This window comes from Chiloscyllium plagiosum, unplaced genomic scaffold, assembly GCF_037043375.1.
Source record: "Chiloscyllium plagiosum isolate Xiang-an unplaced genomic scaffold, Cpla_swu_hap1 HiC_scaffold_13, whole genome shotgun sequence".
Taxonomy (NCBI): Eukaryota; Metazoa; Chordata; class Chondrichthyes; order Orectolobiformes; family Hemiscylliidae; genus Chiloscyllium; species Chiloscyllium plagiosum.
In genome coordinates this window covers 63,624,838-63,641,555 of record NW_028270151.1, presented here as the reverse complement: position 1 = coordinate 63,641,555, position 16,718 = coordinate 63,624,838, and the positions used below count along the sequence as shown (strand labels likewise).

At 42.3% G+C, this 16,718-nt stretch overlaps 1 protein-coding gene across 2 annotated transcripts in view; it reads left to right on the top strand.

Annotated features, from left to right (window-relative positions):
* The first annotated feature begins 2,000 nt into the window (after nucleotides 1-2,000).
* The window catches only part of sgpp2 (sphingosine-1-phosphate phosphatase 2), a 48,488-nt gene continuing 33,770 nt past the window's right edge, over nucleotides 2,001-16,718 (top strand). Inside the window, exon 1 of one of the 2 annotated variants that reach the window (XM_043702051.2) lies at nucleotides 2,001-5,247. In XM_043702051.2, the coding sequence (XP_043557986.2) occupies nucleotides 4,966-5,247 (282 nt within the window). In that variant the 5' untranslated portion in view covers nucleotides 2,001-4,965. Of the gene's footprint in view, nucleotides 5,248-8,687; nucleotides 9,694-16,718 lie in introns of those variants that run through there. The other variant, XM_087993682.1, reaches the window with a different exon arrangement.

The window sequence follows — 16,718 nt, the reverse complement described above, 5'->3', positions numbered from 1 at the left end:
AGCAGTAGAACTGTTGGAAATTCTATCTGTCCTTCTATTCATGCACTCATAACTGGCAACCTGCCAAAAGTATTCTAGAGGTATTAGGACAATGAGAATACTCCAGGCCTCCTGCTTGTGCTATTGTCTGGGCAGAGTGATCATCTTGCGGTTCCTTGTTTGATAATATCCCTAAACAAACACCAATTCCCTTTGTCTCAAATCCAGGCCTGTTGGAAATTGTACAAAAGAAGCAGCTCCAGATTTTAGATTTTTGAATTCTGAGTACCTTGTAAGAGATCAATCTAATCTCATAATAAAAGTGAAGAGTGCATTAAGATGTCAAAGATTGATATTGTGCCTGTCTTAATAACAATGCATGAAATGAACTGAAAATCGGAGTTTTCCTTTATTGGAACCTTTATTGAAGCATGGAATATGAGGTTTGCATCATGTAGTGAACTATTAGAGGAAGAAGTGTGGGAAAATGTCATAACATAAGACAATGAAAATTAAAACATAATTAACTTAAAACATCAACCAAAATATGAACCTATCAGTTGAAAAATACTTCTGGTTTTATGTTCTCATGTTTCTTAACACTTTCTGGGTATAATATAAACAGGATAGCCAAGGCTAGATTATACCAGAACACACTGGGAAATTGAACCAAATTTGTCTTGTATTTTATTGACATTGTGAAACATTTTTGCAGGTTGTTGTGTGCAAGGAATATGAAGCAATGTGAACCGCACTCGCCCTCCAGTGCCAACTTATTTGATGGAACTGGGACAGATAAAGAATAAAATGGACGGAACTATGCTCTGTTCTATCCTTGCCCATTTTTCTCAGTTTCTGATTTCCTAACATAAGCCATGGGTGATGAATGGAACATCTATCTGTATATGTATTTAAATCAGGTGTATTGAAACGATGTTTGAATGTTAGAAGGGCAATGTTAAATGTAACTTTTGTCATTTTAGCATAACAACAGGAGAAAGAGATGCACTGAAGAATAGCTATAGTTGATACAAAGCATTTTCTCTGTTTTTTTCTCCACCAATGCTGCCAGACCTTCTGAGTATTCACGGCAATGAAGCAGGTATTTATGTACTAAAGTTCTGAAAGCTGCTGCAATCCATCTCAGGACCTTCTTTGTCACAAAGGTTGAGACCATTCAAACAACTGCCCCTTCCCTTCCTTAAGTTAATCCACATAGCCAAATTTTTACTGGGGAAGACCCTGTCCAAACACTAAACTTACAGATTTGTCTAATTTCTCTCTTCTTTCCCCTCATGTTATCTCTGAGCGCACCTTATCTCCAAGATCCACATCTGCTCTGTCAAACATATTCCTATTGATTGCTAAATATACAATTCTCAACTTAGTGGAGGTAGCAGGAGTGGTAGTATTTGAGCTGCTGGCCCATCAGCTGACTAGATGCATCCTTTTTAAAATTATTTCTTCTTATTATTTATTTATTTCACCACTTGTGTAAAATTCATCTTTTCTTCTTTCAGAGGCTGAGGTGCAGCAGTTTCAACAGGGCCTGGTCCTCGATAGTTTTGACAGGCCCCTGGTTCTTGGCAGTTTTGTGAGACTCCCTAATTGGGCAGGTCCCAGTCTTCAGCAGTGACCAGTTCATGAACCCAAGAAGTTGTGGAATGAGCAAAAGATGATGTTTGGCTGAACTTTGTCTCTATTTTAAAGACATAATTTATGTAATTAAATGGCATTGTTTTGTGGCGACTTATACACAATTTACTTTTTTTTCACAAATACAAATAACAATAAATTTCTATCTATTTCTATCTATCTTTCTTCATCCTTATAATGCCAATATCAGCTGCTAATGTGAACAATTCACATTCCTCAGGTATTGTCTATGTTCCTTAAAATCTAACACCCTCATCCCTCTGCAACTAAACCACTGCTTGACATTTCCATTCCTGCAAACTCCTGCCAAATTTACTTTCTTTCTCCTCTTCAAATTCCTTGAATATATTGTTGTATCCCAAATCCATTTCTAATGTTCCAGGGATTGTATGTTTAAATCCCTACACTCAAGTTTCCACATCTGGCACTGTAACAAAATGGCTCTTCTCAAAGTCATGCTGTGACAGGCTAACCTATCCTTCTCATTCTTCTTGACGTGTTTGGAGCCTTTGAGAGGATTCACCATCTTCGTCCAATGCCTGTCTGGCCACATTAGACTGCACTTGCATTCTTCTTTATCCAGTAATACCTACAGGGGTTTCTGTTCCCACTCCTGTAAAATGGCCTCTGGTTTTCCCCAGTGATCTATCCTTAGCCCCTTGTATTTCCCATCCACACACTGTCCTTTGGAGAGGCCGTTCAAAAACATACCCAACTCCAACTCACCATCAACTCATTCAATCCCAGCAGCATTTCTAAATCATCAAACAGCTTGTTGATATTTAGTTTTAGATGAGCGACCAGTTCTTCCAACTAAATAGTCAGAAAGCCAAAGCCATGGCTTTTGGTTCCAGCTAAAAACTCCATTCCCTTGTCAACAAGACTATTACCTCCTTCCCTGCAATGTGAACATTGCCTCAACAGTAGAGAAAGGTTTCAAATCCTCTGTGTGGAGTTCTCCCCATGTCTGCGTGGGTTTCTTCCGGGTGCTCCGGTTTCCTCCCACAGTCCAAAGATGTGCAGGTTAGGTGAATTGGCCATGCTAAATTGCCTGTAGTGTTAGGTACATTAGTCAGGGGTGAATGTAGGGGAATGGGTCTGGGTGGGTTGCTCTTCAGAGGGTCGGTGTGGACTTGTCGAGCCGAAGGGCCTGTTTCCACACTCTAGGGAATCTATCTAAAATCCATTTATAGCCTTGCCCTTCCCCATCACTGTATCAACTCCAAGTCCATAATTCTGCAGACCTCCAATCCTCACATTTTGTGTACAGCAAATTTTCATTGTTGGGACCCTCACCTCTGCAATTCCCTTCTTTCATCTATCTGCCTCTTTTTCTGTTTATGATGTTTCTTAAATTGAGTGAAAGGAATAGTGGTACTGTCACTGGACTAGCAATCCAAGAACCAAAGCTAATGTTTTGGGAACAAGGATTCAAACAGCAGCACAGCAATTGGTGGATTTTAAATTCAACCAAAAAACAGAAATTGAAACCTATTCACAGCGATCGTAACCATCAACTATAATTTGGTTCACCTAATGTCCTTCAGGAAGGAAATCCTCCATCCTTAGTGGTCAATGTGTGACTCCACACCCACAGTAATGCAGGTGTTTCTTCCTTACCCTTTAAATGGATGTGGTAAGACACTCAGATCAAGAATAATGATGTGGAATTTGGGAAGTCTGCACGTTGGTGGTAGAATGCCAAACCAGCTTATTACTAAATCACAATGCAGGGGTCCCTGAGCTGCCAAGAAAGTAATAATGGCTCAGAGTTTTAACAGGACTTGCATGGATCTTCTATGGCTCTTACAGGAGTTTCTGTCTTCCAGTGTCCTTGATCCCATGAGAGACTTGACATTGACTAGTTAAGGGCCTAAGTTAAGGGCATTTAAGGGCACATAGAAGCCACATGGGGATCCCATCAGTTCATAACCAGGGAAGAGATGGGTGTGCGTATGTGATGATGACACTTAATGCAAGAACTAAATCGCAGCCAACACGACTTTATGTGGCTCAGTATTAAATTTTGTTTGGGAGGCCTTGGGACATGTTGCTACATTAAGTTGTAAATATTACATTTTTTTCCATGGGTGATTCTAACCATAGTGAAAAGATTTCTTCTGATTCCTAGCAAAAGCACAAAGCAATCATTTGGAATACTTCTCTATTTTGCTAGAAAAACATACACACAGGTAACCTTCCTCCTATGTTTAATGTGTTAACATATGGTAACAAAGGGAACTGTATGAAATATCTTTATTTTCAGATACACTGCACCTCTTGTTTATTATATAGAGTCACCGAGATGTATAGCACATCTTTCATGTAGCAACAACTTCAGCAGAGTGAATATCCACATCTATTGTTGCAACAATAATGCATATTTGCTACTGCCTATTGATAAACGCAACTTTTATAGTGAAACCATTTTAGAGAGGACTATGTCTGCCTATCAGGTTTGATTGAGTACAACTTGAATGAAATTTTAAAAACATAGCGTCATAGAGTCATAGAGATGTGCAGCACGGAAACAGACCCTTCGGTCCAACCCATCCATGCTGACCAGATATGCCAACCCAATCTAGTCCCACCTGCCAGCAACCGGCCCATATCCCTCCAAACCCTTCCTATTCATATACCCATCCAGATATATACACACACTTGTCATGAAGACATTTAACTTTGTCTCTGGGGTGAAAAAGCAGTATTGCTAACAGGCATCATGGTAGTTGATAAGAGATGTCAAGCTCCCTGGTAAACAACATGTTTTGAACTGAATTGCTCTTGTGCTAATACAATTTCAGCTGAAGTAGTCTTCGGTTTTATTACCCTGCAGGTCACAATGGAATTACAGAGAAGAGGACTGAAACAGGTCGTTATCCCTGTGGTTATTCCCACGTCTTTCATTTCGTCCTATCAGCACAACCTTCTATTCCTTTCGATTTCATGTCCTTAGCTAGATTACCCTTAAAAGCTTTTATACCGAATGAAGTAACAGGTTCCACATTCAGGAGACATATATCCTACGTATATATTCATTACCACTCCACCGCAAACTGCCTGAAAGCAGGTAAAATGATGCCACCTAGTCGGCGGAGACAACCTAAATTGCTGCCTGAACCTGCTGGCGCTAGGACTGCAGTTAATCCAATTAAAAGACACTTCTCACTTCCTCGTTTAAAAATAACCTGTTGTGTCAGACTCCCAGGTACAGCGTAGCGTGTGTGAGGTGAGAGCTATCTTCCCGAGGGTCAGATCCACATTTATCGACTGATCTCCCAGACCGTACTTTGGAGATTTTTCCAACACCAACACCAACAACAAAAAACGATGAAGACTTCCTTCCTCCAGTTCCTACAGGATCCCCACCTCGTCGCCAGTTTTCAGAGATGCTGCGGGTTATTTCTGCGAGTTGAAGACTGCCTTCCCGGCAACTGTAGCAACTCTCATGGCAACGCAACTGGGAATCAGGGACCCGGGGAGAAAGGGAGTGTCATCAGGACCAGTGAATGTACGAATGGTAACCAGGGGCACCAGATCAATGGGTCATATCAATACCGTCATGGACAGGAAAGCAAGGACAGTCATGGGGTGAGCGGATGTGTAGTGAAGGTGAGAAAAGCGCCAAATTGTGATTGCATTCATTTCTCTTTGCTTCACTCCTTTAATAGATTCGTTTTGAATGAGTCTCCCCACCCGCCTCCACCTTTGTCTAACCGCTTTAAAATGTTCGCTCTGGACTTTGCCCGATAACTACTGTTTAACCAGAAGGCGTTTCATTCCATTGATAGGAGATTCTTAAGCCGGTAGAACTGCTCTTTCCAGTTAGCCAGCTTAATAGCAGAGGAAGTAAAGCTGCCATATGGGGAGGAGTCGAATAAAACAAATAAGGCGACTGTTAATAGCGAGATAAACAACTACAGTACTGCCTCCCGCGAGGCAAATCAGCTCTTCAGGTTATTCACACTGGGCGCTGCCACTGAAGGTAAATTGCCAATTGGGAGTTTACTAATTACAAGTATTAAAAAGTTCAAATAAAACTTGATTAAATGTCAGTTTGCAGAATACAAGAATATCTGCATTTGCCCAGTGTCACATTGTGGATAGTGGGCTGCAACATGGGGTTAGATTGCCTGGCCATTGACTATCAATAAGATGCCCTACAGTGTGGAAACAGGCCCTTCGGCCCAACAAGTCCACACCGACCCTCCAAAGAGCAACCCACCCAGACCCATTCCCCTACATTTACCTCTGACTAATGCACCTAACTGCAGGCCATTTAGCATGGCCAATTCACCTAACCTGCACATCTTTAGATTGTGGGAGGAAACCAGAGCACCCAGAGGAAACCCACGCAGACACGGGATGGGGGGGGGGGAGGGGGAGGTGTGCAAACTCCACACAGACAGTTGCTCTAGGCAGGAATTGAATCTGGGTCCCTGGCACTGTGAGACAGCAGTGCTAACCACTGAGCCACCGTGCCACCCCGTCAATCCATCTGTTAGAAAATCATGGAATGGGTAAACACTGAAGGAGACCATTTGGCCAAGTTTGTCCATACTTCCTGTAAGCAAGAACATTGTTTCAATCCCCTGTTCTTTCCCTGTAACCTTTTTTTTCCCACTCCTGAGATGCATAAAATTCCCTTTTAAAAACCACAGTTGAATCAAGTCTCCGACAACATTTTATATTTAGGGCCTTTACTATAATGAAATATGCTAAAGCCCTTCACAGGAGTAGTATGAAATGAAATATAATACCGGTGTCTGTCATTGGAAACAGTCTCTCTCTATCTGCTCTGTCTAAACCTTTCTATCAAACCTCTCTCAACCTACTAGTCTCCAATGAGAACAACCCCAGCTTCTCCACTCAACTGACATAATTGAAGTTGCCAATTGCTAAAACTATTCCCGTGATCCTTTTCTGCACCTTCTCTGGAGTCTTCATATCTTTCCCAAAGTGTGGTACACATACTGGACACACACTGCATTGAGAGCCAATTAGGATTGTACAAAGTTATCACAACGTCCTTGCTTGTGAGTTAAGGAAGGTTTTGAAATCAATATATTTGAAATCTGAAATCAATCTAAGCTGACATCCACAGACAATAAGAAAGGAGATTTGCAGCAGTGGCAATGGTTTCCTTCAGAAGAAATGAATGGAATGGAGCCACAGACTACTTTTTAAGTGGTTCAGTGGGATTGAAACATATTTTAGGAAATAACGTCACAATCAAATGATAGGCTAAATAGGTATTTTCTATGTATTTTTGAATAAACAGCTAGAACCAGAGATTCCAAAAATGCTGTATTATTTTACAGATAGGCAATAGTCCAATGATTATCAGACCACTGTAGAACAAAGAACAAAGAAAATTTACAGCCCAGGAACAGGTCCTTCGGACCTCTAAATCTGAGCCGATCCAAATCTATTGTCTAGAAACCTGTCACCCAATTCCTAAGCATCTGTATCCCTCTGCTCCCCACCTACTCATGCATCTGTCCAGATGCATCTTAAATGAATCTACAATGCCTACCTCTACCACCTCTGTTGGCAACGCGTTCCAGACACCACCACCCTCTGTGTAAAGTACTTGCTGCATATATTCCCCTTAAACTTTTCACCTCTCACCTTGAAAGCGTTCTGTAGTATATATTAATCCATAACTATATTGGCCAACTGTAAAAATGTGGGTAGCTTTACTGAAAAGAACACATGCAAACCCAAAACCCTGACAGGGTTCTCACAGCTTACCACCATTATTTTGGTGAGGGACAGATGGAAGGATCAGAGAATAGGTACAAATGGAATAGGACTCTTGTAGAAGCCCGTTCTCTGCCAAGCATACTAACCCTTCCAGAATCATTTCAATCAGAAAGAGGATAGGATCTGAAGATTGCACATAATCAGGACAATGAATATGACATTACACAACAAATTCTACTTTGCTTTTCTACATAAAGTCTCAGACTATACATTAAACAAATTCCAGAGGCAGTGATAATCTGAACCAGAACATGTCAGTCATTGAGCACATGGTAACAAAAACAACAGCAGCAACACCCTGGATTTATATTGTGCCTTTAGCAAAATGAAACCTCCAAATATGTTTCACAGGAGTGTTATGAAGCAATATTTGACACCGGGCCACATCAGGCAGCTGGTGATTAGTTTTAAATGATGTCTTAAAGGAGAAAGGTAATGTGTAGACATGTGGGAAGAGAATTCTAGAAGCTGGGGCTTGGCAGTTGTGGACACCCACCAATTGAGCAATTTAAACTGAAGATGATTATGACGTCAGAATTAGAGGAGTGTAGATACCTGGGGATGATAAAGCTGGAGATGTTACAGAGATGAAAAGAACAATGCCATGGAGCAAGTTGCACCATGGACATGTATAATTCAAATGGGTGCAGTGGTTATGTCAGGGGCATGGTTCAAAATCCACTACAGCTACTGGAATTTAAATTACTACATTAGAAATTAAAAGCTGGTTTACACCATTGTTGATTTTCAAAAAAATCCAATTGGTTCAGTAATGTCATTAGGAAGGAGATCTGCTGTCATTATCTGAATTTGCCCTACATGTCACTCCATAGCAATGTGATTGACTCTCAAATGCTCTCTGCTATGGCCTAGCAAGCCATTCAATTATATCAGAGCTGAAAATGTGTTGCTGAAACAGCGCAGCAGGTCAGGCAGCATCCAGGGAACAGGAGAATTCCTGAAGAAGGGCTTATGCACGAAATGTCGATTCTCCTGTTCCCTGGATGCTGCCTGACCTGCTGCGTTGTTCCAGCAACACATTTTCAACTCTGATCTCCAGCATCTGCAGACCTCACTTTCTCCTCATTCAATTATATCACACCTCTACAAAATCTGGATGAAACTGCATTAACCTGACAACAACAAATAGTAAGGTAACCAACAAAATAGAATATCCTGCTTGACCTTATTTTCTCCAATCTATCTGTCACAGATGCATCTGTCCATGACATTGTTAATAGGAGTGAGCACCGCACAGTCCTTGTGGAGATGATGTCCCATCTTCACATTGAGGATACTCTCCATCGTGTTTGGAAACACAGTCACTGACTGACCATGAAGTGATCTAGAAACTGAAAGTGGGCATCCATGAAGTGCACAGCACTTAACCACATTAACCACAAGAATTGCATTCAACCACAACCTGTAACCTCATGGCCCTGCATATCCCCTCACTCTATCATTACCATCAAACCAGGGAATTTACTCTGGTTCAATGAAAACTGCAGGTGGACATGCAAGAATTAACCTGGCTATCAACCCAGTGAGCTACAACACCAGACAACTTGCATGCCAAACAACAGAAATTGCATGTGCTAAACAGAACTAAGCATCTCAAAACTAACGGATCAGATCTAAACTTTTGACTCCTATTACATCCAGCTATAAATGATGGTGAGAAATTAAACTACTAACAAGAGGATGAGGCTCTACAAATAATCCCATCCTTAATGATGGGGGAGCCCAGAACACCAATGCAAAAGAAATTTGCCAGCATCTTCAGTCATAAGTGCCAAGTGGATGATCCATCTCACCCTCCTCCTGAAGTCTCCAACATCCCAGATACCACTTCTCAGCAAACTCAACTCATTCCATGTGAAATGGCTAAAAGTGCTGGATACTGCAAAGGCCCTGACACCATTCTAGAGTTGTATTGAAGTAGTCTGCTCTAAAATAAACTGGGCCTCAAGCCTCTCTGTTTAGTGCAGCCATAATACTGGCATCCACCCAATAATATGAAATATTTTCCATGAAGAGCATGCACAAAAAGCAGGACAAACTCATTCCTGCCCACACTGCCCAATCAATCTAGTCTCAAATCATCAACGATGTAATGGAAGGGATCATCAAACGTGCTATTCCATGGCACTTAATCAACAAGAACGTGTGCACTGACAATCAGTTTGGGGCCCTCTCCCAAGATCACCATAGTCTCATTACCTGCTTGTTTCAAACATGGACAAAAGAGCTGACTTCCAGAGGGAGTTGAGAGTAATTGCTTCTTATGTCAAGGTAACATTTCACCACCTCCAACAAGCAAGAATCTTGTCATTCAGTGGCATTACTATTGCTAAAACTCACACTCTCGTCATCCTGGGGGGTGACAATTGATCAGAAATCAAATTGGACCAGCCACATGAATACTATGGCTACATTGACAGATCTGAAGCTAAGAATTCTATGGGACTAGCTCACCTTTTGGTTCCACAAAGTCTGTGGACAGACCACCCTGCATTAAAGTGTAAGTGAGGACTGCAGATGCTGGAGATCAGAGTCGAAAAGTGTGGCATTGGAAAAGCACAGCAGGTCAGGCAGTTACCACAGAGTAGGAGAGTCGACATTTCAGGCATAAGCCCTTCATCAGGAATGTGGGGGGTGTGGGAAAGAGGGCTGAGAGATAAATAGGAGGGGTGTGGTGCTGGGGGGAAAGATGCTCGGAAGGCGATAGGTGGATGCAGGTGGGGGGTGATGGTGCTAGAACGGAGTGGAGGGTGAAGCGGACAAGTGGGAAGGAAGATGGACGGGTATGGCATTTCAAGGGGGCGATGCCATGTTGGTGGGTTGGATCTGGGATGAGGTGTGGGGAGGGCAGATGAGGTGAAATTGAACATTGATCCGTGTGGTTGTAGGGTCGCAAGGTAGAAGATGAGGCTTTCTTCCTCCAGGTGTCGGGTGGCTTGGATTTGGTGGTGGAGGAGGCCCAGGACGTGCATGTTCTTGGCAGAGTGGGAGGGAGAGTTGAAATGGTCAGCCACAGAGCAAAGGGGTTGTTTGGTGCATCTGTCCCAGAGATGTTCTCTGAAACATTCCATGAGTTGGCGGATATTTTGATACTGTACTGTCCCGTTTGGTCCAGGAAATCCTAAAATACATTCGGGCCACCACCCATGTCCTCCACCTTCTCCATGACTTTCATTTCCATGGCCCCAAATGCCTCATTTTCACCATGAACATCCAGTCCCTGTACATATCCTTCCGCTATGACAAAGGCCTCCATGCCTTCTGTTTCTTCCTCTCCCATTCGCCCAATACTCCTCCAATGACACACTTATTTGATTGGTTGAACTGGTCCTCACCCTCAACAACATCTCCTTTGAATCCTCCCTCTTCCTTCAGACTGAGGGGGTAGTCATGGGCACCTACATGGGTCACAGCTATGCCTGCCTCTTTGTCGGATATGTGGAACAGTCCATCTTCCACAGTTACACTGGCACAACTCCCCACGTTTTCCTCCTCTACATTGATGACTGTATCGGCACCACCTTGTGCTCCTATATGGAGGTCAAATAGTTCACCAACTTCATAAACACTTTCCAACTTGACCTCAAGTCCACCTGGACCATCCCAGACACATTCCTCTCCTTCCTGGACCTCTCTATCTCCATTCCTGGCAACGGACTGAACACAGACATCTACTTCAAACCCACCAACTCCCACAGCTACTTGGACTATACCTCCTCCCATTGCTCCCTCCTGTAAAAACTCTATCCCTTAATCCCAATTCCTCTGCCTCCACTGCATCTGCTCCCAGGAAGAGCAATTCCACTTCAGGACATCCCAGATGGCCTCCTACTTCAAGAACCAGAATTTCCCTTCCCACATGGTCAACAATGCCCTCCAGCACATCTCCTCAACTTCCCACACCTCCAACCGCAACAAGGATATAGAACACCCTGGTCCTCATCTACCACTCCACCAATCTCCAGATACAGCGCATCATTCTCCACCATTTCCACCATCCACAGTCAGACGCCACCACCAGAGATATACTTCCATCCCCATCCCTATCTGTGTTCTGTGGAGACCATTCCCTTCGTGAGTCCCTTGTTAGGTCCATGCTCCCCCCACCAACCCACCTTCCATTCCCAGCACCTCCCCTTGCCGCCGCAAGAGGTGTAAACCCTGCACCCACACCTGCCTTCTCACCTCCATCCAAGGCCCCAAAGGATCCTTCCACATCCAGCAGAGAATTCCCTGCACCTTCACCCACCTCAGCTACTGCATCCATTGGTCTCAATGTGGTTTCCTCTACGCTGGGGAGAAAGGGCGCCAACTTGCAGAAGGTTTCAGAGAACATCTCTGGGACACATGCACCAAACAACCCCACTGCCCTGTGGCCAACTACTTCAACTCCCCCTCCCACTCCACCAAGGGGCTCCTCCACCACTAAATCCAAGCCATCCAATGCCTGGAGGAAGAACGTCTCATCTTCTGCCTTGGGACCCTCCTACCATACAGCATCAACGTCGATTTCACAGTTTCGTCATCACCCCTCCCCCACCTCATTCCAGATCCAACCCTCCAACTCGGCACCACCCTCTTGACCTGTCGTATCTGTCCACCTTCCTTTCCACCCATCCGCTCCACTCTCTGCTCCAATCAATCACCATCGCTCCCCACCTGCACCCAGCTTCTTTCCCCCAAGCCCCACACCCCTCCTATTTATCTGTCAGCACTCTCCCAGCCCCTCCCCAACATTCCTGATTCTAGAACACCCACCCTAACACCACTGTGGGTAGACCTACCTAGAATGGACTGCAGCATTTCAAGATGGTAGCTGTGTTCCATCTTCTCAACAGCAATTATGAATGGGCAATAAATTCTTACAATGCCTACATAACGTGAACCAAGTTTTTAAAAAATCAAAATTGACTACAAACAGGGATGATGTGTGATGGAGTTTGGTATGATTAAGGGTACAGTTAGCTGAGTTTTTATTAACTTCATGTTTGCGTTGGAATCATCAAGTTTAGAGGTAGTAAAGGCATGAATCAGGATTTGAAGAGCAGGTTAATTTTATTTCTTATTCATTCACAAATGTGGGTATCTCTGGCTGCCCACAGAATTGATAAGAGTCAACCACATTTCTGAGGGTTTGGAATCAGATGTAGGCCAAATCACATAAGGATGAGATTTCTTTCCCTAAAGGTGTATAGTGAACCAGATAGGTTTTCATGGTAATTGTTTAATGGAGATTTTTACATAGACTCTTATTTCCAATTATTATTGAATCCAACACCTGCCATGATGGGGTTAAAACTGGCTTCATAGACCATTACCTGGGTCTTTGGATTAATAGATAATACCACTAGATCATTGCCACCTCTAGATTGAGGCAGAGTTAGGTGGTGTTACCAAGATGAAACTAGGTGGCCAGTGATAGTATGGTGATGTGGTCTGAAGCGCATCTGAAAATTAAACATAAAACAAGGTTATAAGCAGTTTAGCTCAGCCTCAGCCTCAAGGAGAAGGATGGAGTCAGTAACTAGGGAATTAATTTTATGCAATCCCTTCAGTTTTTCCAATATTTAATTGAAGGAGCTTCTTGTTTATTTCATAATGAATGTTTAACAATCAGTTTGAAAATTTAGAAACTGACTGGACAGTGTAAGATTTCTTTGTAAGGGGCTCGTAGTTCAGAAAGAGCCCATCAGCCCATTGAATCTGCACCAACCCTCTAAAAGGCATCCCCCCCAGATACCCCCCCCCCCCCCACATTAAACATAACCCTGAATTTATCATGGCTAATCCACCCAACCTACACTCCTTTCAACTGTGGAAGGAAACCAGAGCTCCTAGTAGAAACTCACATGCAAATAGGGAGAATGTGCAGACTCCACATCGAACCCAGGTCCCTGGCACTGTGAGGCAGTAGGGCTAACCACTGAGCCAGTGTCCTACCCTCTAGTGAAGTCCTGAGTGATATCTACTGAAAAGCATCTTTGGGACTCTGATGCCAAATCACTCCAAAATGAGGAACATTGAATCTAGTACTTCCAGATACTTAGTTGTGTTATTCCTCCTTTAAATTTCTTATTCCTCACATCATTTCCCTCAACACAAATGTTGGCAAGGAATTGGTCTATAACTTGGATGTAATTTGGTTACAAAATTGGTTTGAAGGTAGGAGTCAGAGGATGGTGGTAGAGAGTTGCTTTTCAGACTGGAGGCCTATGAACAGTAATGTGCCACAAGGATCGGTGCTGGGTCCGCTGCTTTTTGTCATTTATGTAAATGACTTGGATGTGAATATAGGTGGTATGGTTAGTAAATATGCAATTGACACCAAAATTAGTGGTGTGGTGGACAGCAAAGAAGGGTAGCTCAGAGTACAGCAGGACCTTGATCAGATGAACTGATGGGCCAATGGGGTTAGTCTAGATAAAAGTGAGGTACAACAGTTTGGTAGGGCAAATCAGGGCAGGACTTATACACTTAATGTTAAGGTCCTGAGGAGTGTTGGCGAACAAAGAGACCTTGAAGTAGTGTCGCAGGTAATCAGAGTAGTGAAGAAGGCATTTGGTACGCTTGCCTTGGTCAGTGCATTGAGTATAGGAGTTGGGACGTCATGTTGCAGCTATACAGGACGTTGGTCAGACCACTTTTGGAATACTGTGTTCAATTCTGGTCTCCCTGTTATAGGAAGGATGTTGTGTAACTTAAAAAGGTTCAGAGAATATTTACAAGGATGTTGCCAAGGTTGGAGGGTTTGAATTATTAGCGAGAGGCTGAACAGGCTGAAGCAATTTTCCCTGTAACCTTGGAGGCTGAGGGGTGACCTGTAGAGTTATATAAAATCATGAGGGGCATGGATAGGGTGAGTAGTCAAGATCTTTTCCCTGAGGTGGGAAGTCCAGAACTCGAGAGCATAAGTTTAAGGTGAAAGGGAAAGATATAAAAGGAGTCTTTTTCACACAGAGGATGGTGTTTCTATGGAGTGAGCTGCCAGAGGGAATGGTGGAGGCTGGTACAATTATGACATTTAAAAGATATCTGGATGGGAATATGAATAGAAAGGGTTTTGAGGGATTTGGGCCAGGTGCTGGCAAATGGGATGAGATTAGTTTAGGATATCTGGGTTGACATGGACGGGTTGGATGGAAGGGTCTGTTTCCATGCTGTAAATCTCTACACCTCTATGACTCTAATTGATTGGCAGCTGATTCAACTTGATTCACACAGAAAAGAGAATGACACTAAATCAAAATACTAATTTGGAAAGCCAGTACAGACAGAATGAATCACATGGCCTTCTTCAGCATTACATTAATTTGGCGATTCTGTGATTCATTCCACTTCTTAACTCTTCTGCACAGAGGTGGATGACAAGAAATCCCATCTTATTCAACACCTTCTAATGTCCCAGATAAAATTTGAAACATTTCACATGTGATTCACCGTCACGTTCACTGATTTCATTTTGAGAAAAAATAGACTGGGTGATGAAAGGTAATCCCCAACAAAACCACCTAACAAAATTTGAGTGATTCAGTCACCATGAATCGGCCATTCTAAAATGAGAGGTACAATCTCAGATCTGGCATTCTTGTTTAAAGACACAATAAGTGCACTAGCCCAGTGATGCATCAATATATTACATTAAAGCTGAAATTTTAAAAGATGTGAGAATATTTTTGGTAAATATGTACACCGTATCCATCCACCCCATCTCACCCACCACCTGCAACTGCAAAAACAAAGAAAGAGCTACGGTCTACATAACGTTTTTCATGTCGCAAAGCTACACAGCTGATAAGTTTCTTTAAAGTTCTGAAGGTCACTGGACCCAAAACATTAAATCTGTTTTCTCTCCACAGATGATGCCAGACCTGCTGAGTTTCTCCAATGATTTCTGTTTTTGTTAATTACTTTTAAAGTACTAACGCTTAAGCAAATCCAGCAATGAATCTGGTACAGCAAGGTTCCAAAATACGAATGAGGTAAATGACCTGAATACCTGTTTAAATGGTGTTGCCTGACAGAAGAGTGTACGAGAACTTGTGCGTTAAGATCTTTTACTCTTGCCTCAGTGGACAAATAGGCCCCTCCATTTACCATCTCATTAAAACACCTTCCAACAGTACAGCCATCCCTTCTTTGACATGCTGGAGGAGAGTTTAAAACTCTGATCTTCTGACTGAGAAGGAAGTGTATTTCAACTGAACAGAAGCTGACATTCTAGAATAAGATCATGATAAGAGGACACTTTTTAAATAAAGGATTACAAATAGTTTAAGGTTGGGAAATCACATTTCCTAGGCATAGAAAGATCATCTGGTAAGAAACACATGAGAATTATTACCTCATCATTAGCCATTTGACCTGCAAGCCTATTGTGCACCTGTACATGTTCAGGGTTCAAATACTTGTATTAAAATAATGCATGTTAAAATGAGGCATGTCTATAGGTTATATAAATATGCTGCTTTTAGCTGCCAGACCTCACCTATTGTGTCACAATAGTAACTTGTGCTTTGACTTCACAAGTGATTTACTTCAGATGTTGGAGGAAGTTTTTTTCCTTTTTAGAGACATCCAAAATTATATATGTTTAAGGAGATAATGACCGAGACTCTTAATAAAGCAAGTGCAAAATATGTAAATAGACGCAAGTATTGCCTCCTCTGCATAAGCTAAACTTTGCAAAATAAAGCAGGCATAACTTGCTGGAAACATTCAATATATGTGAGGGGTAATGCACATTAATCCATTTGCTGTATATTTAAATAAATCATGCTTCTCAACCTAAACATCTTTATCGATATTAATCAAGACAGTATCATTCTTTGCATTTGTGCATGGGTATGTGGAGCTTTGATGAAATCAGGGAGATTAGGGTATTTTATATGTTAAAATTAAACTGTATATGCAAAGTCGATGAGAGCAATGGATAAGGCACAGTTTTTTTTTATGAAGAGTTTGTGCTGGGACAATGACTGTTCACAAATTAAATAAATGTTTTGGACTCCAAAATTGGAAGTACAATTTTAAAATTTGTAGGACTAAGGAGAATAGGTAGAAAATGACATTAGGTGATTGCTCTTGCAAACCTCCTTCTGTGCTGGAACCATGTTATGAACAAATAGTAAAATTTGCAAATTATGCAATTCGAGAAGTATGGTTAATGCAGAGGAAGACTGTGTCAGAGTTACCTCAATCATTAATAAGCTTACAGAATTGACAAGTTAACATCAATATGGCTAACGAGATACACAGTAGTAGGAAGTATGATTAGGCCACAAAAGGTTGTGGGAATA